General features: G+C 54.0%; 1 protein-coding gene across 1 annotated transcript; it reads right to left on the bottom strand.

Moving 5' to 3' along the window:
• Positions 1-1,880: 1,880 nt before the first annotated feature.
• Positions 1,881-22,565, bottom strand: ASS1 (argininosuccinate synthase 1). The gene is made up of 15 exons (XM_052668878.1): positions 22,440-22,565; positions 20,563-20,690; positions 20,185-20,253; positions 19,786-19,974; positions 18,131-18,187; positions 17,719-17,793; positions 16,060-16,130; positions 15,552-15,582; positions 12,730-12,820; positions 11,028-11,112; positions 10,289-10,353; positions 6,981-7,112; positions 4,031-4,187; positions 2,564-2,629; positions 1,881-2,104 (listed from the first exon to the last, which is right to left on the bottom strand). Exons 2-15 carry the CDS (start codon positions 20,668-20,670, stop codon positions 2,050-2,052), a joined length of 1,251 nt encoding a protein of 416 aa, XP_052524838.1. The 5' UTR covers positions 20,671-20,690; positions 22,440-22,565; the 3' UTR covers positions 1,881-2,049.
• Positions 22,566-23,752: the final 1,187 nt, after the last annotated feature.

Genomic DNA, 23,752 nt, shown 5'->3' with positions numbered 1-23,752 from the left:
CAGAGTGCTGGGAGCTGAGCTGCCCTGGGCTGCCCCTGCCTTCTCCTGCTCCCCCCCAGCCCCAGGAGTCCCCACTGGAGCAAACTGCCCTTGAACACACCTGTGAGTGCCAAACAAAGCCAACTCAGCAGTTAGGAGCTCATTTGCCTCTGCTTTTCCCTGCAGCACATGCTTGCACCCACACTTGCAGGTGGCACTGTAGGGGACCACATCCCTCCCAGCATTGTCCCCACACCTTCCTCCTCCTCCTTCTCCTTCCTGCAGAGATGACATCCCTGGGGAACAGGACTGGAGGACATGTCACCCTCTCTGCATTGAGAAAGCAAACACGCACTGCCATGCCCATCTGTGCTGCACCACCTTTGGGTGGTGGTGCCACACCGGGTGCAGGTTCTGCACCGGGGAGCCCCTGGGCTCTACAAGGCTGAGGGTGGTGGCTGTCCCTTGCAGTAAATTGGACTGCTGCAGCTTTAAAGAGCCACGCGTGCTCCTTGGCTTGCTGCAGGGCCGGTGGCAGCAGGGAGAGCCGAGGACACCTGCGGAGATCCTGTACAGCTGGGGAAGATTAGCCTTTTCCACTAGACAAGACCCATTACCATGTTCCAATATACCATCACTTCCGCTAGGAGAGCCTGCAGATGAGATATCGATTGCGGTGACCCTGGACCAGCCCTTCCCTGGAGCCTGGCAGGGTTGCAGAGCAGCCCCACGGCACGTGGGCACATGGTGGCTGGCGCCCAACAGGAAAGAAGGGTGTAGATGGGGTGTCCAAAATGTCATCCCATGATAGCTCTGCTGGGGAGCTCCTGGGTGGTTTGGGTGCGCTGCACTGCTCGCCCTACCATTGAGCAGAGCACCATGATGCTCAGCACCGCAGGGATGGGGGGATGCCAGGAGAAACTGCATAAGCATAGGGATGGGAAGTGCTGATGGTAATTAAAGTAGTACAGCACTTGAACATAGACTTTGACTCACATCAGCCCTACATGGCCGTGCTCAGTGCAAAGGGCAAGTGGTTGGTAGGGTGTCCTCTACCCTGCAATCCCATGACTTCCAAGAGCCCATTCCCCCACAGAGCTTGCACTGGGTCTGAACTGGCTTTTCAGTCCTGCCACGCTCTGCTTTCCCACCACGCTGCCTTTCCCTCCCTTCTCTTACACCAAAAGCCCTCAGGACAGGTCACAGTCCCATGTCCTCACCTTACAGCAGAGAGCAATGGGGGCAGCATCTCCCAACACCCCATGGGTGTCAGACAGGCTCCACCAGCCCAGAAACCCATTCATCCCCCTCTCCTGTCAGCCCTCTGCTGCTTTCTCCTCCCAAGATGGTAGCTGCCAGTAATAGCAGGGAAAGTAACATCCAAGCTGGGAAAATAACATGTTATTTTCCCAGCGGTGATGTCAGAGCTTGTCATGCTCACCAGCTCGGCAGCAGGGCACGCCTGGACGTCCCCATGCGGCCATCGAGGCTGGGACTGCACAATGTCATCCCTTTGGATGGCAGAGGGCAGGGGACACAGACCTTTGGGTTAATCCTGGAGTCCATCCCCATCCTTGTAGCACAGCAGGTGGGATGGGAGCGTTTTGCTTTCTATCCCCACAGTGCAGCCTCGGCACCGTCGGTGCCCAGCTCCCAGTGCTGTCCTCAACCCCTTGCTGAAACCCTCGAGAGGTTTCCACCTCTAACCAAGCTTTAGAAGGTTCTCCCCATTTCCCCTTCCCCAAACCTCATCTCCGTGTGCCAAAATGAAGGCAAAAGAGAAATAACCAAATCTTCCCAACCACGCGGGGTCGGGGCTGTTCCATCACACTGCCTATGGGACACCACGGCTCCCCATTCCCAATGGTGACATCGGCCAAGCAAGCATCCCTCAGCAGCTCTTAATCTATCACAGATTTATTTTCGTCCCTCTGTCCCACCAATTTCTTCCCCTGTAACAAAGGCATCACCTCCACGGGACGGAGTTCCAGTTACAAATTACCGCCACAATTAGCGGCAGTGCTTTGAGAAATTACGAAGGGGAGAGGGATGCCTGAGTGCCATTGATTGCTATTCATCCTGCTTTGTGCTGACCTTGCTCTGGAGACGATGATATTCCTTCAGCCTGGAAACCAGATTAAAAAAAAAAAAAAAAAAAAAAAGAATAAATTAATTGTAAATTAACAGTAATAACACACATTTCCTTTCAATTAATTTAAGCAGAATGAGGGGGCGTGAGGAGCAGGCGTTTGTTAAGGCCTGTACAGTTTAATTATGTTTTTTTTTTCTTTTTTTTTTTCTTTTTTCCATGAGATAATGTAATTAATTTATCTCAGAGGGGTGGGGGGACACTGCGTGTTGGGGAGAACAAAGCAGTTAACAGGCAAGGGAAAAATTAAGAGCCCATTATGTAAATGCAGCATGTTTTACAGCATTTAAGTTGGTTGGGGGGGGGGGGAAGCATGAGAAACAAGTAAAATAAGGAGGAGGGATGCGCGGGAAGGCTGTAATTAGGGGGAGCTGTCAGTGGGAGGCAGGGGCTCAGGGCAGGGGATGGGGGGCACCGGGACCCCCCTGCACCGACCTCAGCGCGTTGATGTTGATGAAGCCGGTGGCATCAGCGGGCTCGTAGTCCCCCTGCACGTCCATGCTATGGGGAGAGAGGGTGTCACCGCCTTGGGGACGCAGGGCACACTTCGTCCCAGTGCCCCACACGTCCCTCCAGGTGATGCCTGTCCCTCCAGGTGACGTCTGCCACGTGTCACCCTTGCACCTGGTAGGGATGCTCCGTCCCAGCCCGGTCCCTGTCCCGCTGGTGCTGCAGTACCAGGCACACCCCCATCCCACTGACCCCATCTCTACTGCTTTCATCCCCCAAACTCATTTCCCAGAATCTGCAAACCTTAAAAAAAAAAAAAAAAAAAAAAAAACAAGAAAAAGAGAAAAAAAAGAGAGAGAGAGAAAAAAAAAGAGTTTACAATGATTTTACCTCCCCTGACGGGCTACAGAAAAACCTCTGTGCTTTTATTTTTGCTCATTCGAGTGGTTCTGACCTGCTCTATAATTACGTTACTTTCTACCTACTGTGCAGAGGCATTTCCACACAGCTCTGCCTCTCACAGCTTTCTCTCGGGTTCCTGTGACGCCGTCACTCAAAGGCTTTCAAACCAGCGATGTAGAAATCAAAAAGAAAAGGAAAATGGTTGGAGACGCAGGGAGAATAAGTGCCCCTGCTTTTCTCTCCTCTCTCTTTTCCCTCCGTCCCACCCCCCTCCATCCTCCTTTTTTTTTTTTTTCCCCTCTTTTTTTCCTTCTTTTTTTTTCTTTTTTTTTTTACTTTATTCATTTAATCTCTCCAAGTGAGAGCGTGGAGCATAATGAAGGGTTGGGACGGATTATTAGGAGCTGTTGATTTTGAGGGGGAGGGAAGGGGGGAAAAAAAGCCAGAGAAGAGAAAGAGAGAAGATAATTTGACATTTACTCCGACTGATCTAAACTCATTCGGGTGTATTTATGGCTTATAAAGTGTTTAGAGAGATTGAAAGGGGTTGAGGGAGGGCTGGGGGGAGCGAGAAAGCGAGAGAGAAAACAACACGAAGGAAAGGGAAAAGCTGGAGGAAAAATAATATTGACTTCAAAACACAGCTCGTGCTTGGCTGGGAGGAAATTGTGCTGTACATCGTGGGTGGGTGGGGAGGTGGGATGGGATGGGATGAGGCAGGATGGGATGGAGTGAGGAGGGATGGGACGAGATGGGACAGACCAAGCTGGGATGGAATGAGATGGGAAGGGGTAAAATGAGATGGGATTATATAGGATGAGCTGGGATGGGATGGAATGGTACAGGATGAGCTGGGATGGGATGGTACAGGATGAGCTGGGATGGGATGGGATGGTACAGGATGAGCTCAGATGGGATGGGATGGTACAGGATGAGCTGAGATGTGATGAGGCAAGATGAGATTGAATATGATGAAAGAAGATGAGATTAAATGGAATGGGATGAGATTGGACAGAATGAGACAGGATGGGCCCCTCATTGCCCACTCACCTCACCAGCTCCTCATTGTACAGTGAGTGTGGGGACTCCCTGCCCAGGACGTAGACCTGGCCCTTGAAGACAGAGACACGCACAGTGCCTGCCACTGCCTGCTGTGAGCGAGCGATGCAGTGCTGCAGGAACTCACACTCAGGGCTGTACCAGAATCCTGTGGGCAGAGACACCATCAGAATGGGGTGGATTGGCTGGGGAGCCAGGAGGATGTGGAGGGTGACCCCACTGAAGGCTGTTCTGCAAGGAAGCCATCGGGTAATTTTCAAAGGAAGGGATGCAGTCTTGGGGCTGGGAGAGGGAAACAAGGTGCCAGGATGGGATGGTTCAGTTCTGAGCAATGGGGATTTGTGCACATCCTTCAGAGGAGATGGGAATCCTCTGCTCACTGAAAGGCACTGTGGGCATTTTCCTCCTGGCTCTGCTGGATGCAGAACTTCTGCACGTAGAAATGAAAAGCTTTATTAAGTTATCATAAAACCTTCACTCAAAGCCCGGCATCCTGAGTGGGTTGGCTGGAGACAGACAGGTGGATGGATGGACAGGCAGACAGACGGACAGGTGGATGGATGGAACACATTCTACAGGATAAATGTGGGCTTGGAGGGACCCGTTTGCAGCCCCCAACATAGGCATGAGATGTTGTTCCCTGGGTCAGGCAGGAAGGGAACTGCCCTGTTGGGATGTGGTGCCCCAGGGGCAGCCCCAGCCCCGCTCCCACGCTCCCTCCAGCTATCACTGCCCAGGGCTGACCCCAGGGCTTTATCGTGCTGCCCATCGGAGCACGCACATCCCTACATCCCAGCAGGCTCAGCTTCCTCGACCATGTCTAGAGTAACAGGGCTCTGATTTCCCTTGTGGGTCCCAACCCCCAGCACTGCATCACAGCCCCCAAAACGCAGCCTTGGGGAGCAGCCACCGGTGTGGTTGGTGGCATTGCCATCAGTGAGGCCACAGCAGGCACTGAGAGGCCATGCCCTGTGCACATCTCCTGTTGCTGAGTGGGATAATTACCTGGGGAGGCCCCCAAGACCCGGAATAAAGCCTGGGAGATGGAGAGGGAGATAGAGCGGGGAAGAGAAAGAGCCCATTCATGGCCCTCAGGTCATCCCTGGGCTTTATCTCCCCATCTCCCTGCTGCTCTGCTCACACTGGTGCCCTCTCACCTTTCTTTTCCCAGCTGGGATTCAGGCAGAAGCCATTAAGGAAACGAACCTGAGCTTTTGTTGGCTGCCTCCACGCAAGACAGGATTGGGGCATTGTGCATCCTTTACTCTGGGATCTCCTTTTTGGGATATAACTGATGCTACGTGGACCTGAATGCAACAGACACTTGGATGGTTCAGTGCTGAGCCCTCATCCCTGCATTCAGCATCCAGCGTCACACCAAGGCATCAGCCTGAGCCCCACAGACCCATGGGGCAAACCCACCCTATGGCACAACCAAGGGGCTCAGGGGTCTCTTTCATCTGTTCCAGCTGGGCAAATAAATCCCCCTTTTTAACAAACACACTACAGGTACAACTCTTCAAATGTCAAGGCTGACTTCAGGCTGTTGCGTCCCCGTGGCAGGGAAAAAAAAAAAAACAACAAATAAATCTGAGACACATTAAAATAATAACCAGCCACTTAAATGCTGCTCTGACAACTCCAGGTGCGAGGAAGCACCCCCTCCCTCCTCGCCCCCCACTGCAAACTAATTCCCCCCTTGCAGCCATCCATCCCAGCAGCCCTCCCTGCCCTAATCCCCCCGACACCAACAATGGCATTTCCGCACCTGGCCCTACCTGCAGGACCCAGCGGCTTCAAAGCCAGTGCTGCACAAAGGGATCAATGGGGACAGGGGAAGATAACCTCTAATTGTCCTGAAACCAGGGGCTGGTGACAATAATGAGGTGTTGCAGGAAGGCCAGCTCTGAGGGCTGATGGGGCTGAGGCACCCGCTCCTATCCTGACATAGCCCTAAGGAGCCACCAGACACCCTCAGGGCATGGGTGAGGGTCTGCTCTTCACTTTGGGTGGGAATGCACCCTGCAGCTCTGCGAGAGGTGGGAAGAGGGGAAACAAACCCACTGACACCTGAGCGGCCCTGTAGTCCTGTGGTTTCCCAACAGTGAGTGTTTATAAATAAATAAATAGCTGGAGGCTTCGACTGAAAATAAATAACCAACGTGCAGGCAAACACAGCACTAAGTCTGCTATAAACAGCTACAGGCTGATGCAGCATCAGGGAGCAAATGGAAGCGGGCGCTGTGATTTGAGGGAAAGGTAATGGAGACTCCCACTGGTGCTCCTGGCTGCACACAGCCGTGTCCTGCTGCAGCCCCAGAATGCAGGGGAAGCAGTAAATGGGCTCCAGAAAGGGATGGTGATGAAGGGACGGAGAATCAGTATTGTGACTGGGCAGGGTGGGACAAATCCCAACCCTGCAAGTGTTCCAGAACCGTGGAGATGTGGCACTGAAGGATGTGGTCAGTGGACATGATGGGAATAAGTTGGGTCTGGGGATTCTAGAGGTCTTTTCCAACCTGATTCTGATTCAGTGAAATCAACAGCATCGGTCTGGTATGTTTGCCAGGAGCGATCACTCATGGAAGGTGGCACCACCTCCCAGCACCCACCATGGAGCCTATTTAACCCAAAAGCAAGTAGGGCGGGGGGGTAAGAACGCTCTCAAGATTACAGCACCTCAGATTTGGGTCGGAAGGAAACTCAAACACCATCCACAGAACCACAGAGCAGTGGAAGTTGGAAGGAAACACCATCCAGTTCCAACCCTTTCCACAGCCACATCCACCCTTCGAACACTTCCAGGGATGGGGCACCACAGCTTCCTTGGGCACAAGCAACACCCCGGGGCATGAGCACACCCACCTTTTCCCCACCATCCACACCTGCACCTCGGCACCCCATGGGCAGCAGCAGCAGCAGCAGCAGGGTCCACACGTACCATTGTACACCAGCTCGGAGAATTTCAAGCTGAGCCCCTGCTTGATTTTCCTTACTTCCCGGTCCATGGTGAAGGCCTCGATATCTAAATGCGCATGGTATAGGATCGTCCCTGCTGGGGTCTCATAGATACCTAGCCATTTTTCCAGGCAGGGGGAAAAGCAGAAAAAGAGAGAGAAACGAATGAGACCAAAACTGTCAGTAAATGACAAAAAATAATGACTTGGCTGACAGAAGGAGCTGTGGTCGAGCGCATTCAGTCCCAGCTTGCTGCAAAATGCATCTGTCATTATATTCATGCTGGGGCCGAGACAGTCCACTCCGCACCTTGCGGAGAAAATTTCTAGATTCCCCTCTTTGAAGAGGCACTCTGACGAGGCTAAATGACAGGGTTTGGGAACCGATCCCCCCACAGATACGTGCCCAACGGTCTGCAGCTGAAAACCTGTAATTAAGTGAACGATGCAGGGCGCAGGAACAGGGCTGAAATCCCCTCCTCTCCTCGGCTGGCAGGCGAGCCCTGCACCAAAATGGGGCTACCTGGGGACCGAGAGCACAACCCCACTTGGGGCTGGAGAAAGCCCCCCCCGGCTCCTTCCCCTCCACCCCTGGTTGTGTGAGGACTGAGGTTGGGATGGGACTGCTCCCTTTGTTCCATGGGTTTAAAGCGTGTTTAAAGACAATGTGGGATTTTGCTCCAGGTGCATGGAAAGTGATGGGAAAGGATGGGGCTGTCCAGCAGTGGGCATGGCCAGCTGAGGCCACAGCATTGTCCCCCCCCCCACTGGGCACCCACACTATGGCACAGCCCCGGGCAAGTGGCACCTATGCACTGGGTTTTGCTGGCATATCAAATAATTGAGGCTGTTTTCCTAAAAAAATGGAAATTCTGGATTTGGTCATAATAAAAGTTATAGGAACGCTGTCTCCCAATTTGTGTGCTGCAGAGAGCTGCAGTCAGCTGTGTCAGCAGGGGCTGCATCAGTGGGCATTTTGGAGCCTGCTCCTCGTCCCTGCAACGGGGCACACCTCACTCAGTCTCCCCATTACCCAGGATCTTCAATGAAAGGACTGGAGGGGAAGAAACCTGCACCTCATTCACCATCCCCCATCCCTACCAGGCACCTGCAAGCTCAATGCCCTCCAAGATGAGAGGCCCAACGGGACTTCGTCCCCAGATGCTCACTGAAGCCATCCCCATGAGCACAGCCCCACACCAGGGCTTCAAACCCCAACCACAAAGCCAAGTGCACTGCTGGCACCACGAACATCCCCTCTCCTTCCCCCTCCATCCCACTTGGGCTGACCCAAGGTTCAGTTTTATGCCTCACCCCCCCACCTCCATATCCCTGCCCATCGCCCACCTCCCCGCTCGCCCCATCCGTGCAATGACAGCAGCGCAGAGTCTGCAGTGCCAGGCAGGGAGGTGACAGCTGAGCTCCCAGAGACACCTTCAGAGTGACACTCACAGCCTCTCCAAGTGTCTATTTTCATCTCTCCATGTTTACAGGAAAAGACAGAGGTGTCAGCGATGCGGGCTGCCGGAGCTGCAATCACCTCGCAATTACAACTGGGGAAGGGGGGGCAGCCACGCAGACAGCTGCTGCTGCTTAAAATTTTCTAATTTGTAAGCTCGGCTGTCAGTCCTCCTCCGTGCTGTTGGCTTTGCTGTGCTGAGCGTGGTTGGCACACGGTGCTGGTGGGATGGGACAGGCTGCAATGTTAGGACCATGCGCCTGCAGGATGGTATGCCCGAATTTCTACCCCTGGGCAAATCCTTGCAAATGAGAGCAGGCTTGAGCAGTGAGGGCATGGAAATGTGGGGAGAGAAAAGAGAAGCCCCCAGGAAATGTTGCTCAGCTCTTTAGGCTCTCCTCCCTGCTATCTCACGCCTGATTTCATTTACTCCACTTAATTAAGCCTTCTCCGGAGACAGAAAGGTAATTTGGTAATGAGGACGGGACCAGGCACACGCGGCCCCATTCCAGCCAGTCCCGCTGGCCATTTGCACCCCATATCCCAGCTCACATAGTTCCAAGACCAGCACAGCACACAGTGCACCCTCACTGCTTTGGCCTTAGCAGATCTCAGTGAGGAGACTGGCAAAAATCAGTGCCAATGCACTTTTCCCATCCTCAGCACTTGGGCTCAGGAGGTGAAGGAAAGGATAGAAGGCAGCATCAAGATGGGAAAAACTTATTTGCAGCCCCAGCTCTGTGTCTGTGCCTCGGTTTCCCTTAGTGAGCAGGGTGAGGGGGTCACCAAGGGCTACTGTATCCTACTGGGTACAAAGGGTTCCAAGTAATTGTCCCTGTCCCTCTGTGCAGAGCTCTCATCCACCAGCGCGCCAACGCGACAGCGATTGCTTGACAATGTCACTTGGCAGACAAACATGACAGATAAATGGGGTTTAGTGAAATTATTAAATGCTGCAAGGGTCACTAGAGCATGTCAGCGACTCCTAAAAAAAAAAAAAGAAAAAAGAAAAAACCAATAACAACAAAGATTTTGACAAATTACTCAGCATCCAGCATGCTAATGCACACAGACGTGTGCGTGCGGTCTTGGTTTCTGGTTTTGTTTGCCCTTCTTGTGGTTTTAATTCAGTTCTACAGGTTGGCACCCCATGGTTTGGGGTCTGTCTCTTGCTGGTGCTGCACATGCAGCAGAGCCTTATCAAAATATTTGCTCGTGCCCTGCCACAGAGGGCAAGCATAAAGAAAGGGAGCCTCTAATTAGGCATTAATGAGATTTAAGACAAAAGAGCCTGGATGAGGAGAGTGAAATGATTATGAATGGGAAATGATGACAAGCAGTCTCTGGCTCCTCAGTTCTGCACGGGGCAACTCGCTGCCTCCAGAGGTTTCTGATGGAACTGATCCTAATGGGGAATCGATGTGAACCACAGCCTCAGAAAGGTATACATAAATCAAGGATTGGCTTTAACCAGGACCGGTAGCTTTGTGGTTGCATCCTCCCAGGGAACCAGTCCATGGTGAGGAAAGGTTGGGGTTGGACTTGATGATCTTAGCGGTTTCTTCCGACCTTAATGATTTGACAGTTTAATGATCTTTCCTCAGTGGGGGCAGGTGTCACGCTCAAAACCTGGGCTCTCTGGTGGCACTGGGGCTGGCACAATCCGCAGCACAGGCAACTGCGAGCCCAATGAGATATCATCACAGTGGCTAAATCCTGGTTAAAAGCTGAAGGGAATAGCACAAAACCCAAACACCTGACCCCCCCTACTCAGTCCCACCAGCACATTCTCCTTTTGTGGCTGCTTTTAGGGCCAGGCTGGCACCTGCTCACCTCTGGACTTCATCCCAACAAAGCGGTTCTCCACGATGTCGATGCGCCCCACACCATGCTTGCCCCTGAAGAGGAAATAGGTGGATGGGTGATGAGGGGCCAAACCCCAAATGATGGCGTGGGTACCTCTGCACAGTGCTGGCATCACTCAGGGCATCAACAGTGACCCCCCAGATTGGATGGGTAAAAGGCAGATGGCTATTCTCCTTTTCGCCTTCTCTTGGCTCTGCTCTCATGCTTCACTCGCCAACGGCAAAGCCCCATGGTGCTGGGCAAGGGAAGCAGCATGAGGGACAGCAAAGTGGGCAGCTGCTGTGTGATGGCTGAAGTCATCTTCAAACCACTTAATTAACATTTAAAAAGAGAACTACATGGAAAAGTTCATTCCTATTCAGCTCTGGATTAATAAAAGGCAGAAGCATAGAAGAGGGTGCCAGGGACTGGGTGGCTCTAGGTAGCATTGGTTGGCAGGAGCATACACATAAAGGGTGCTACCCTGGTTGCAGGGCAGCCCTTAACCCTTTGGGACACACAATAAATGCAGAAGGTATAAATAGGAGAGCGTAGGAAGTGAAAGCCTAAACACTCCCTGCTTGGTGCCAGCACTGGTGGCATGAGTGGCACAAATCCGGATCAACAAGGACTGTCCCATTGCTGCTTTGCCATCAGTGACCCCAACCCAACTCTATCCTAGCTGGGGAACACTGGGGGACACGGCAGGGGACCGCATGGCACTCACGCAATGTCATTCAGGTACACGAAGAGCTCCAGGGCAGAGCGGTGGGTGACTCCATTCCTGGTGTTGGTGACCTTCACAGGGACACCTGCAGAGGAGAGTGGTGGGCAGGATGGAGTGGCAACGGGATCCCCTCCCGGTCATCCCGCGCGCGTTAAATAGATGTGACAGATATGAACTCTAAATAACTTCTTAAAAAGGCATATCCAAGCTGCTGCCGGGGGGAACGAGGGGAGGGGGAACCTCCTCAGGAGAAAAGCGAAATAAATAAATAAAAAGGCCATAAAAATGTCCCCCTTCCCCTTTTTTTCCCCCCACTCTCTTTTTTTTTAGGGCCTGTGAAATTGCAACCAGGCCCTTAACTAATTGAATTTCACGCTCAGCAATTGTCTTAGGGCGCAGCACCTTCTGTCCCACCAGCCCCTGCCGGGGGGGAGGGTGACAAATGAGCCACCCGCCAGCAGGGGGGGGAGACACGTCTGGAGCACGGTGATGTGCACACGTGTGTGCACGCACATGCACACGCACCCCGTGGTGGGGTGCTCCATAGGAATTCACTGTTGCATTTTTACAGAAAATTTTGAAAACAGATGAAATATTTTATTTTTAGATGCTGGGTGGGAGGGAGGCAAGAGGGGTTTGGGGGGGGGGGGGGGGGTGGCGGTGAGGCTGAATAGCAAAAGAGGCATTTTCTTTAGCAGTGTGAAATGAGCAATAAATGTATTAGGAAGCTGACAAGGGGGCTGCGGGGCCCACAAAGAAAAGCTGCGCGGAGTTGGAGGCTAATCTCCCCTCCATCTGCCCTCCTCATTACCATTGAACGCGCTATCAGTTGCCAATCAGCGCTCAATGACTCCCTTTCTAGTCTTTATTACGAGGCGCCCGCGAGAGCCGTGTCTACTGACGGGCTCTGTCAGCTTCTCCCAACCTAAACCCCCTATTTTCCAGGGGTTTATAAACTCAGTTGTAAATTGCTATTAAATGTAAGTTGCGGCAATAATGAACCTTAAGCTGCTTCTCGCCAGGGCCCCCCCTCGGCGCCCTCCCCTCGCCCCGGCTCTTTCTATTCTCATCCTTCGCTGGGGCATTGGCCGGGGTCCGCGTGGCAGAGAGCCGACATTGTCGGGGCTGTTGTTGGTGAAAGCTGCTTAGCCTTTAAAATAGTTAATAATTAGATTAAAACTTCAAATAAATTAACTAGGGGTTGAATGGGGGCTCCGCCTCGCAGGGAGAGGATCAGGGGAATGGAGCCAGGCTCCCAGTGCTGGGGGCTTTGGGGAGGTGGTGGCCCCTCTTAACCATGGGGTGGCACGGGGACACCCATGGATGGCAGGAGTGGGAGCTCTGTATCCCCTCGTTAAGCGTGATGAGCATCAGCGTCACCCGCGTGTCCCCAGGGACCAACTGAGTACCATGGACAGCGACAGCAGCACCCGCAGCTCCTCCATGCCTGGGGTCCCCCCTTGGTGTCAGTGGGGTCCCACTGCCACAGGACTGAGCACTGTGGGACAAGAAGCCACGGAGGATGTACCCAGACCTCCCACACTAGTGGAAGAAGCCCAGCATGCACCAAGGGGTGATGCTCTAAGCTGGGGTGTAGCCCATTTTCACCCTAGCGATGCTCCAGGCTACGTTTTTCACGAAGAAGCAAGATTTGGTCCTAACGCACGCTCAGTGCCAAGGGGGACCTCTGGGGATGTCTTACCCTTCTCAAATTCGATCTCCAGTTCATCTGGGATGTCCGGAGAGGTGGTTGGGTCACAGGTCTTCGTATAGAGGTCAAGGGGGGCCCGATTCTGCAAAGGGGAAAGACAAGGGACGGTTGGTGTCATGGGCACAACCAGCATCACCAGCACCCCTGAAAGCTCAGCAGGTTGGCACCCATCCCCATCCCAAAGCAACAGGATACGGCGATCACGGCACAAAGCAGCGCCGGAGCTCAGGGGGCCCTGGGAACAAAAGGGACGAAGAAATCAGACAATTTTTCCCCTCAACTTGATCTCATCTTTTTCTTCGACGCCCCCACAGCTGGAGGTGGAATAGCTGCAGAGAAGCAAGTCAGGCAGGGAAAAGTGCGACTTTTTGCGGTCAGTGCAGAATAAGCTGGGCTGCGGCGGGGCCAGAACCCAGCTTATTCCGTGCGGACCGAGAAAACGAATGAGGAGGGCTGACCCCAGCAGGTGCTCTAGTCGCATGGGCTCTTTCATGGTGTCCTCGAGGTTAATACACACAGGGGGAAAATAGAGGAACAAAGCAAAAACCCATTTCAGAGCACATCAACCTTTATGTATATTTTCCCCCAAGATTTATAGTAAAGAAGCATCTTATCTCCTTTAGAGCTGGGCCACTGGAGGCTGGGGTGATGGCAGTGAATTGAAGCACGTACCAGACGAGGGAAGAAGAAATAATAATAATAAGAAGAAAAGCTTTCCGTCCTGGCAAGCAAAATGCATTGCAATTTAGCAAAGCTGAAGCATTTCCCTCGTGGCTGCTGCCCCATCCAGGTTGGGACAGCGTTGTCACTCATGCTGGTGATACTAAACTTGTGTTCCCCGTGTGACCACAGAGGGAACCCAGCAGTGCCCATGTGCAGCCCCTGAGCTGGGAAGGGGGGGAGGGAAACTGAGGCACAGCACAACCCAGCCACCTGCCCACACCTCCAGCTGCAGCCTCTCCCATGTCCATCTCCTGCCGCCTCACCACTGAGCAAAGAGGGCAAAGCAGAAGCACAGAATATCCCGAGTTGGAAGGGACCCACGAGGATCATCGAGCCCAACTTCACAGACATGTGTCTCATTTTTGGGTGGTCCTGTGTAGAGGCTGTGTGCACTCAACGATCCTTACGGGCCCCTTCCAACTCAGGATATTCCATGAATATTTTTTGCCCTCCTCCCTTGTTTTACGCAGCGCGTGCACGTTTCCCCCATGTCCCCCAAGCACCCAGATTACACGGGCTGCAGATTTCAATTTTACATCATCTGCCCTCTCCTAGCCCCGATCACACTTATTAACCAGACAGACCCGCTGGAGATGATGGAAAACTTGAAGTTCAAAAGGAAAGATGGGAACCGCGAGGGTGGGGAAGAAATGGAAAGTATTAAAAACTCTTTACTAAACATTGGAAGTCAAAGTCAGGTAGTTTCCAATTTTCTAAGCCAACTATGAAAACCCCTATTAGATAAAATAACTAAATAGAAATAAAAGTGACATTTGGCTTGCATTCCATCATTACGGTGCGAGTCTGTCCTCTTTTTATTCTCTCTCCTAAAAGCACAGTTCAAATGACAAATAGTTTGTTGCAGTGTATCAATGCCTCCTATTTATCCCTCCCTGCAGGGGGGCTAGTCCTGCAATGTCATCTTTAAAGGGGAGAGAGGAAAAAAAAAAAAAAAAAAGAAAAAAAAAAGGAAGAGTGTGTGGAAAGAAGGGGGGGGGAAAGAAGCAAGAAAAACGGGGCAAGAAGAGAAGAAATTGGAAGCAAATGGTCCATGAAGTAAACCATGATGCAGAGCTATCGATGCCGCAAATGGTTTATTCATCCGGCTGATATTGTTGTGCCCGGGACTGAATGAACTCTTTCAGAGTGCCATATGAAGTTAAAGCAAGTAAATTTCTATCTTTCTCCGCATTAGCTGCCTCATTGCCCTTCAATCGGGCCTCACAGAGGCAGAAAATAGCTCAACCATCTGCTTTCAAATCCCTCGTTGGCAGTCTCTGGGCTTTGGGAGGGGACCCACCGTGCCTGGCACCCCAGCCACCCTCATCCTAGGCTGGGGAAGGGGACAGTGGTGACAGCACACGGCCACCTCCCAGTACCAAAGGATGGCAATGTGCCCATCACCAAAGGATGCTCAGGGAACATTTTCCACCCAGCATTCCAGACTGGGAGGGACATGGACTGGGCAGAACTATGGGGTCTTGCTCAAAGATGCAGAGAGGTACTGATGCAGTAATGGGGAAGAAGTGGTAGGGGGTCAGGATGCCCTCTCCACGGTCCCCATCCTGTCATCTCTATGCTATAGGCATGTGCCCAACCTACCAGGGTCCGCTAAGCAGCAAATGGCTCCTATCCAGCAACAATTGATGCTGATGGAGGGCTGAATGGCTGCTGAACATCCCAGCAGCTGGAGCATGTGCAGCACCAAGAGTCTGCAGCCCATGGGAATGTGGTGGTCCCATGGAGGAGGTCACTTTGAAGCTGTTGCTTCCTCCCAGAGAGAGAAGAGGAGGAAGCAAAAGGGGCCATGGGGAGCAGCCAGAACTCCTCTATCCACTTGGGGAAGCCACCAGCACCTCATCAAGTGTAATTGCTCCCTTACTGCTGCCCCGTGACATTTTCCCTTCCCGTGTCACCCTGAAACAGGCTTGTCCCCTACTGACACCAATGGCAATTAGCGTGCTGCAGGAGGCGGAGGGGCTGGGCAGGGCTTCCCCTGCACACACGGCCCGCCGTGAAATTTCCAATTAGGCTGCAAACATACGAGACGCCCTCAGCCCTGTAGCTGCCACCCGGCCGTGATCGATTACCTTGGGGTTCTCCAGGATCCCGGCTTCATAACTGCAACAGGCAGGGAAGGAGGGAGAGAGAGACAGAGAGACGTCACTGCACTGTAGGTCCATGGAGCTTTGGGACCAGCTCAGACCATTGCCACCACCCACGGCACGGCCATCCCATAGCAATGGGGGGAAAGGCGTGTTATGGTTCCACAGGAGACTCAGCAGTAACCTTGCTAGGGAACCTGGGGCTTGCAAGGACCCAAGAGACAAACGGTGCTATGTGGGATGTGGGCAACTACACAGCTTTAGAAAGGTGGAGGTTCTGGGGCCAGCCTCATTCAGCTCATCACAGGACAGTCCAGAAGGACAAAACCAGATGAACTTTGGGGTCTGTGCCAACCCAAGCCCTTCTATGATGGGGATCAGGCTCTTTGCTTCAGAAGCGTGAAGGATTGTGCTGGCCAAGTGCCCCACCAAGCAGCAGGGACATCATGACACCATGCTCTGGGTCTCTGCCCCACCAGGGCTGTCTGCTCACCTGATGTGCATGAGGTTCTCATCCATGCTCCAGGGCGCCTTGGGTGTCACAGGCACTGGGATGCCGTGTTTCTGCAGAGAGAAGGGGAGAAGTGCTGAGCAAGTCCACAGGGATAGCCAACCTCCAGCACAGCCTCCATGGGACTCAGCCCCATAAACACAAAGGCACAACCCCATGGGCACCAGCAGCACAGACAGCTGTGCCTCCAACCCTGCATTCCATCAGCTCCCCCTTGGGGCAACCAGGGCATCATTTAACCCAGGTGACAGAGATGTTAGAATGGATGTTGAACATCTTTTTCCAGGCTGGGTTGGCTTGTTCCCCAGCTAGGATCCTCTGACATGGGAGATAACATGGAGACATGTGGCCCACAGTTCTTAACCCATTACCTGAACTCACTGGGCAGCTCCACTGCCCCAACCTGCTCCTACCTACAGAGCAGGCAGCACATTTGCACTTCAAATGGACCTCAGCCACAAGCTCTGACTTGCAGAGAAGGCGAAGCACAGCTCACTGGATGCAAGGGCGGAATGATGCCTTTCCTGCCCCTTCCCTCCGGGCAGCACATCTCCCAGCCTCCACCCTTTGCCATACACAGAGCACAAGGGCTGGGTTGCAGACCTCAGCCCCACCAGGGCCCTCGTTCCCATCACAGAGCCCTCCTGGATCCTGACAGAAGACATTTCATCGTCATTAATTCACGCTGAGCAATTATTCTGTTGCCCTGAGCACATCCAGGCATGGAGGACCTGCCCACATCTCCTTCTCCTGAGCATGAAGGAGGAAAACTCCCTTTTCTTTAGAGTGCTGAGCACAGCCATAGGCCAAGAAGTACTGCAAACCCTCAACCCCAACCTCTTCTCTCCGAGCAGGGCCCCAACCCATTTCACTTTCCATTTCCCCACCCCCCACTCTTTCCAAACGAAGAAAAAAAACCAACACAAAACACAAAGATTAAAAAGAAAACCACAACAAAACCCAAACCCAAAACACATGTTCCATTTTCCCTATAATAAAAACGCCGTGCTCTTAATAACTCCCCTATTTGACAATTTGTTTGGCAACATATGGAAAGCTCTCGTAAACTCGCCCCTTCATAATACACCAACAGATGGCAAACACAGTCCTCAACGCGCAGCCCCCATGTGCTGCTCTGAGCTCCCGTGGCCCCACACCTCACCGTCCCCGTGCTGCCAGGCAGCCTGGATGGCAGCTATTTAAAAACTGAAGCAATTTTCTGGTGTATGCACAGAGCTGCCTTTTCCCTTTTGATTGATTGAGCCGAGTTGTCAAGCATTTCCGTGCAGTCGCTAAAAAAGAAAGGTACCCTGGTGGGCACGTAAAAACCTGATGCAAAACTTCTAATGTGTTTTATTGCAACTTGTACTTCAAAAAGGAAGGGACAACAAAGAGGAGTGTGTTTGCTTTGTCTGTTACACAAGTCGTTGAGCTGGGACCCGTTTACTTGGGAAAATGGGTTACAAACAGCAACTAGGCAATTATGAGAAAAAAAGAGAGAAATATATATACATAAAGGAGAAAAAAAAAACAACACCCCAGGAGAACTCAGTGGGGTGCTGCAGCAATGCTGTGTGGGTCTCACTGCCATTGCCCACATGGTGTGGTGAGCATCCCACATCAGCATCCCATTGCTCCTACCTGGGCATACTCCATCAGCTCACGGCGCCCAGGGAAGCGCTGGTAGAACTCAGGCATCCTCCACGGCGCGATGACCTGGAGGCAAGCAGAAGCATGAGGCTCGCTGCCCTCTGCCCCCTGAACCCCTCCCCAGTTGAAATTCAATCTCTCCTTGCGATGGTGGAGTAACCCAAAACCCTGACCCTCGCAAGGTGCTGGATGCCAGGAGGAAGCAGGCAGCATTGATCATCCAGCAGCTGCCACTGCGCTGTTTGCTCAGCGGCCTCGTGGTGTTTGGGGGAAAAACAGATCAATTAAGGATCATTACGGCCCCCCCTTAAATACCAAAACGCAGCTCGGTGCAGCTGGCAGCTTGTTAAGGAGAGCTGTGTCTGTGTTAAAGCAGAATTCCCCAGGTGGGCTGGGTTCTTACCTTGATGCTGGGGCACAGCGCATAGCAGCTGAGCTCGAAGCGCACCTGGTCGTTACCCTGAAACACACAGGGAGACATTGAGGGGCTGCCTTGGGGCAAGTGCCCCCACCCCAAAAACCCATAGGAGCCACATCCTTCAGTCCCTTCAGGGTGGGGGACTGCTTTGGAGCTTTGTCCCTGGCACGGCACGCGTGCAGTGGTGCACATGGACACAGCCACGCACACGTATGTGCATGCAGCCCCCAGGATGATGCCGTGCGCAGTGTTGGAGAGCCCAGACACATCCCTGCTCCGGGAACAGGAGCAAAATGCAGCAGAGAGCAAGGGAGATGTGTTTTGGGTGCAAACCATCCCAACAATAGGCACTGAGGTCACCGAGAACAGCATTCCTCAGGGCTGAGAGCCCCAAAAACCCAACATGCGGATGGACCTGGTGATCCTTAAAGGCATTTCCCAGCCTATGCAATCCTATGAAGCCCTGATCTGAGTATTTATTTCTTCATGAAGGGAGAGGGGAGAGGAAGACTTCACCACCCAGAAGGATGCTCTGAACCTCTCTCTATCTTAATTGGCCCGTGCTGGTGGGGCACAGCTAATGAGGGCAGGTAGCTGGAAGGGGTGTCCTCCAAGGGAACAGGGCTCACCAAATCCATTTTCCCCCAGCACCAAGGGGCGTGAGGATCCCCTCCTTCCTCTTGTCCCCAGCCTGAAGGATACATTTACAACCAGGCTGTGAGATCCCCCAGGACTATTACACACGAGCAGAGCTGACAGAGCACTCATTTCCCTTACAGGCCCAAAACACCTCCATCTGCTCCTGCAGCGGGGACACCGCAGATGGCACGCATTGCGGACGCTGCAGGGCCATGCAGGGTCAGGTTACCCACAGTGCTGCCTGTGCCTTAATGGCTAGAGGAGGTGGGGGTCTGGGGAGCAGCCGAGGATCCCCAGGGTGGCACTGATGCCAGCGATGCCCAGGGATGAAGAGAAATACGCAGTGCCCAGGGCACAGTCAAGGAGACACTGCTGGGTGAATCAGGAGAAGGATCCAGGGGCAGGAACAGGAGGCACTGTGGCAATGGAGCTATCTTGGCAGGCGTGCCCTTCTGTCCTCAGTCTCTGAGTGTGAAGATCCTCCTTCCAGCAGGACTCTTCCACCAGGGACCCCAAACCCAACCTGCCTCACACCAGGTTGTGGGCTGCATGGGGGTTCCCTGAACGATGGGAGGAGGAGGCCTGGGTGCACACACAGCACCCTGCAGAGCAGCACCCTGCAGAGCAGTGCTGGCACCAGGTGATGGGGTCACCCTGAGCACCCCTGGAGGAGATCACAGAAGATCCCAAGATGGAAGGGGTCCATAAGGATCATCGAGTCCAACTCCTGCCTCCACAGATCAGGCAGTACGACAGCCGTGCCCCACGGCTTTGTCCTTTTCTGGGACATCGCGTCGTAAGTCCTGCATCCTTCTTGGCCGAGAATAAAGCAGAAGGGCAGAGCGGCCGCAGACCATCCTCCCCGAGCATCCTTCCCACGGTCTCTGGCTGCCTCTAGCGGCAAAACCAGAGCTCTGCAATCCCACCAGCACTCACCAAACGCCTCACCGCGCAAGCACGAGCAGCCAAGCCCCCCCCCCCCCCCCTCTCCAGCCCCTCACCTTGCCCGTGGCCCCGTGGGCGATGTACCGGGCTCCCTGCTCCTTGGCGACCAGCACCAGACGGCGGGCGATGCAGGGCCGGGCTAACGCAGTGCCCAGCAGGTAGCGGTCCTCGTACAGTGCATTAGCCTGTACTGCTGGCCAGATGAACTCCTCCACAAACTCCCTGCAGACATCCTGGATGTACACCTGAGGGGATGGAAGGAGCACTGGGATGGAGGGCAGCTGAGGATGCAACCAGCTCTTATGGGAGCTGTGCCACAGACTGTGGCAATGCTAACCTACAGGGATGGCAAGGTGAGGGGATGCTTATTCTCCCCTTTCCTAAATGCTGCCAAAAGATTTAGGTGCCAGTCCCCTGGGAAAGGGACTGGGGATTCTCAGAGCTCCTCGTGGTACCTTTTCAGCCCCTAGCGCCAGTGCTTTCTTTCGGGCTGCATCAAAGTCTTCCTTCTGCCCAATGTTGGCCTAGAAAAGTGAGAAAAGCTCGGTTGGATGCTTGCACGAAACCAAGAGCATGTCTGGTCTGCATGGACCAGGCTGGGCCTGGAGCCATCCAGGATGAGCAGGAGGAATTCCCTCCATCTGAGCTGGCATTTTGGGGCCGCACTGCCCTCTGCCAGCCCCTTGGCTCTGCCCCATTAACAGTCATTAGCCAGCAAGGACAAGCAGTGCTGCACACAGATAGAGTGATGTTCACCAGCGCTCCAAGCACCCCACACATCCCCATTGTGCCCCTACATCCCCACACCCACCCCCAGCAGCCCCCGGGCTCACCAGGAAGGCGATGACAGTGTAGCCCTGCTCCTTCAGCCACACCAGAATGCAGGAGGTGTCCAGGCCCCCACTGTAGGCCAGGACCACGGTGTTTCTGGGTTCAGCCATCTGTGCACTCCCTGAGCACCCTGCAAAGCGTGGGGCTGAGCTCAGCATAATGCAGGCACTGTGCTTGGGCACGACCCGGCACATCCCAGCCCCACTGGGCACAAGAGCAGCACCCCCAGCCACAGCCCAAAGTCTAATTAATAGTTAGTGGGCGTTTGTCCTAATTACGCAGGAAACCTCTGCATGGGGATTCAGAGCTCCTCAGCCTTTGGCTGAGAGCATGGAGGACTTCAGCCAGCAACGGGGTGACAAAGCTCTGAGCTTGCGGGGCTCTGCAGGGGGCATTTGGGAACCCCAGGGGCGTGCTGGCTGTGGGAAGGGGCTCAGGGCTGTCTCCAAGCCAGGTCGTTGATCCAGGGCCCCACTGAGGTGATATCAGCCAATCTTTGGCCAGAGACAGCAGACACAGAGCCAGCCAAATCCCACCCTGAACAACCTCCTTGCTCTCGCCAAGTCAGCACAATCCTGCTCCTGCAAGCAGAGAACTCTCCCTGCCCGGCTCCCCAAGTGTCCCACACATTTTGCAGCAGGATGCACTTCCCCACCTTGCACCCCATGGAACATCACTCAGACCCAGCATCTCACCCTGCTGCAGGGTCTGGCTCTGCTGAAGCACAGAGGGTCTGACAGCCCCAGCTCCACCACTCAGCTCCCTCACCCTGCCATGCAGGCAGCAGCCAGTCTTGTGCAAGCAGCATTTCCGTAACTCCCGGCGTCTGGGTGTGCACAGAGCTGGGTGTGCACCCAGCACACTGGGCTCAGCCTTTCCTTTCCTCTCAATGGAGCATTTACAGGAAAGGCAACTTGTACTTCCCGAAAGGGACCAGACCCAACATGATCCTGCATCTGCACGGTCCCTGCACCCCAAACCGCTTCTCTCTGCAGCATTCAGCATCGCTGCTCTGCCCCGACTGCTGAGAATGGGCACACTTGGGTTGTGAGCAGCAGTGGATGGAGCAAACACCTCTGCATTTTCCTACTCAAACACTTTGCTTTGCCCAGGGGGGGGTTGGGAATCTGCCTTTTGTTTGCCCTGAGAACACATCCCAAAGCCCAGGGCCACCAGCTCCACACACAGCGCTTGTGCTCAGCCTCTCTGTCAGGAAGGGAGAGCCTCAAAGTTTCTGCCTTATGTGACAGAAAACCAAAGCAAACAAAGCTCAGCGAAGGGGAACATCTCGGGACTTTCTCAACCTTTCTGATTATACTGCAGCAATTTCCTTGTGACTTCGGTTACACTTTGTACCGGAGAGACTGTTTTCTCTGCCCTGCAGGGACACCAAGATTTTGCTTTTAAACCAAGAGAAATAAAAGTTGGGTGGAGTGATGGTGCCTGAACAGAAAGCTGAAACCTTTGGCAAGGAGGGGAGCTGCCCTCCCCAGGCAGTCTGGCAGAGCACCCTGAGACAGCAGGATAAGCCTTGGCGTGCGAGCATAGGGGCCCCATCCTGCCCCCAGCATCCCCAAACAGAGCAGGGAGGGCGATGGGATGGTGCCAGCTGAGGTCCCAGCTCCAGTTCATGTGGGCAGCCAAGCTGAGACACTGTCAGGTGGGTGGCAAGTGCCCAAAAACTGAGTGAGAAGTGGTTTGGTGCAGCACAAGTGATGGGAAGGGGCTGCAACCCCCCGTCCCACTGCTCTGAGCCCATCCCACACACCCACGGTGGGGCAGAGCTGGGCATGGATGGAGAGGGGTCAGCCAGGAGCAGATCCCTACAGAAAAGGGCCCCTTTTCTCCCTCACTCTCCCCTCGCTGTGCCCACACTCACCTGCTCCTTAGGACCGCAGAAACCAGCTGCCCTCAGCGCTCCAGCCCAGAGTCCAGCATCCTCCTCCTCTTCCTCCTCCCTTATAGCCAGGCGGGGGCAGGCGGAGCTGCCAAAGGACTGTCCCCTCCGTGGGGGCACCGTTCCCAGTGGAGCCCTGCCCTCTAGGTGCCTGAGGGTACACAGAGCATAGAAGTGCAGCTCACACCCCAGCTAAGATGGGGGCTTTGCCCTGTGCTGCCACTTGTGTCCCCCGCTTTGCAGCCATACAGCTGCAGTGTTTCACCCCCTAGAGCCCATCAGGTAGGAAAATGAGGGGCAGAGGGCAGCTGCCCCGTAGCTGCCTGACTTCCTGCCCAGCCCAGCTCTGCAGGGGAAGCAAGAATTTCTTTGAAAGCCCTGGAAATGGAGAACTGCAGCTCTGGGGGAGGTTGGTGCAAAGGGAGGGGGGGCAGAGCTGTGCATGGGGTAACACCATGCTCCCCCTGTGCATTCACTCAGATCAGCAGCAGGCCTTCCAGCATGGGAAACCAATCATCCACAGGGAGTTCTCCTTTAGGGGCACCTCATTGAGAGCACAGCACAAGCAATGGGCTTTGGCAGCTGCAACCTCACCCCAGCGCTGTGCCATCACCAAACGTGGGAACAAATGGGTTGGGGTCACTCCAGCCAGTGCAGTGGGGTGGGACAGAAATGACTTTTGGGCAACAGCCTCTGCCTGCAGCACGTGTGCAAAGATCTGATCTCAGCTCCACCGACTGAGGGACCCAGCACAGGGCCAGGGCTGGACATTGCCCTGCACCACTGCCACGTGCAGACACTGCCACTTGGGCAGCCCAAGGCCAGGGAGGAAGGATGGCTGGAGGAGCTGCTTTCTTCACAGGGAAACCTTTAGTCAGAACCAAACCATAAACAACTGCACAGGAACATAATGGATTTTGAGACACACTTTGCCTTCTCTACTTGCTCCCCAGCCCAGTAGGCTCCTGCTCCCCCACCCCCCAGACCCACTATCTGTGGGCTGATCACAGCCAAGGCTGCCCTGAACTGCTTGGAGTGTTGCAACAAACCCAGGGTTTGCAAGAGGCTGGTGGGACACTGTGTACCCCAGCAGGATTTGTCACCCTCGGCCCTGCTGAGTCAGGAACTGACCCCAGGTGAAGGCACGGGGATAGGGGCAGCGAGTTACACACACTGAGGGGGATGGATTCCCAGCTGGGAATAGGGTGGTGCAAGCACAGCTCTCCCCAAACACCACATCCCCACTGCAACAAGAGAAGAGATGGGAGGTGGCGCAATCCCACGGAGCTGGTGCC

Source organism: Tympanuchus pallidicinctus, unplaced genomic scaffold, assembly GCF_026119805.1.
Source record: "Tympanuchus pallidicinctus isolate F22 unplaced genomic scaffold, pur_lepc_1.0 scaffold8, whole genome shotgun sequence".
In the NCBI taxonomy this organism is placed as follows: domain Eukaryota; kingdom Metazoa; phylum Chordata; class Aves; order Galliformes; family Phasianidae; genus Tympanuchus; species Tympanuchus pallidicinctus.
The sequence above is the reverse complement of the archived record's forward strand: the minus strand, read 5'-3'. Positions and strand labels throughout refer to the sequence as shown.

What these genes read in the sequence shown, in the direction of transcription:
- ASS1 (XM_052668878.1), bottom strand. Translation starts at nt 20,670, where the DNA reads ATGGCTGAACCCAGAAACACCGTGGTCCTGGCCTACAGTGGGGGCCTG. An exon ending in TGTTGGGATGAAGTCCAGAG is followed by an intron (nt 7,113 to 10,288) that starts GTGAGCAGGTGC and finishes AAAAATGGCTAG; the next exon opens with GTATCTATGAGACCCCAGCA. An exon ending in TACAATGAGGAGCTGGTGAG is followed by an intron (nt 2,630 to 4,030) that starts GTGAGTGGGCAA and finishes CTCTCCCCATAG; the next exon opens with CATGGACGTGCAGGGGGACT.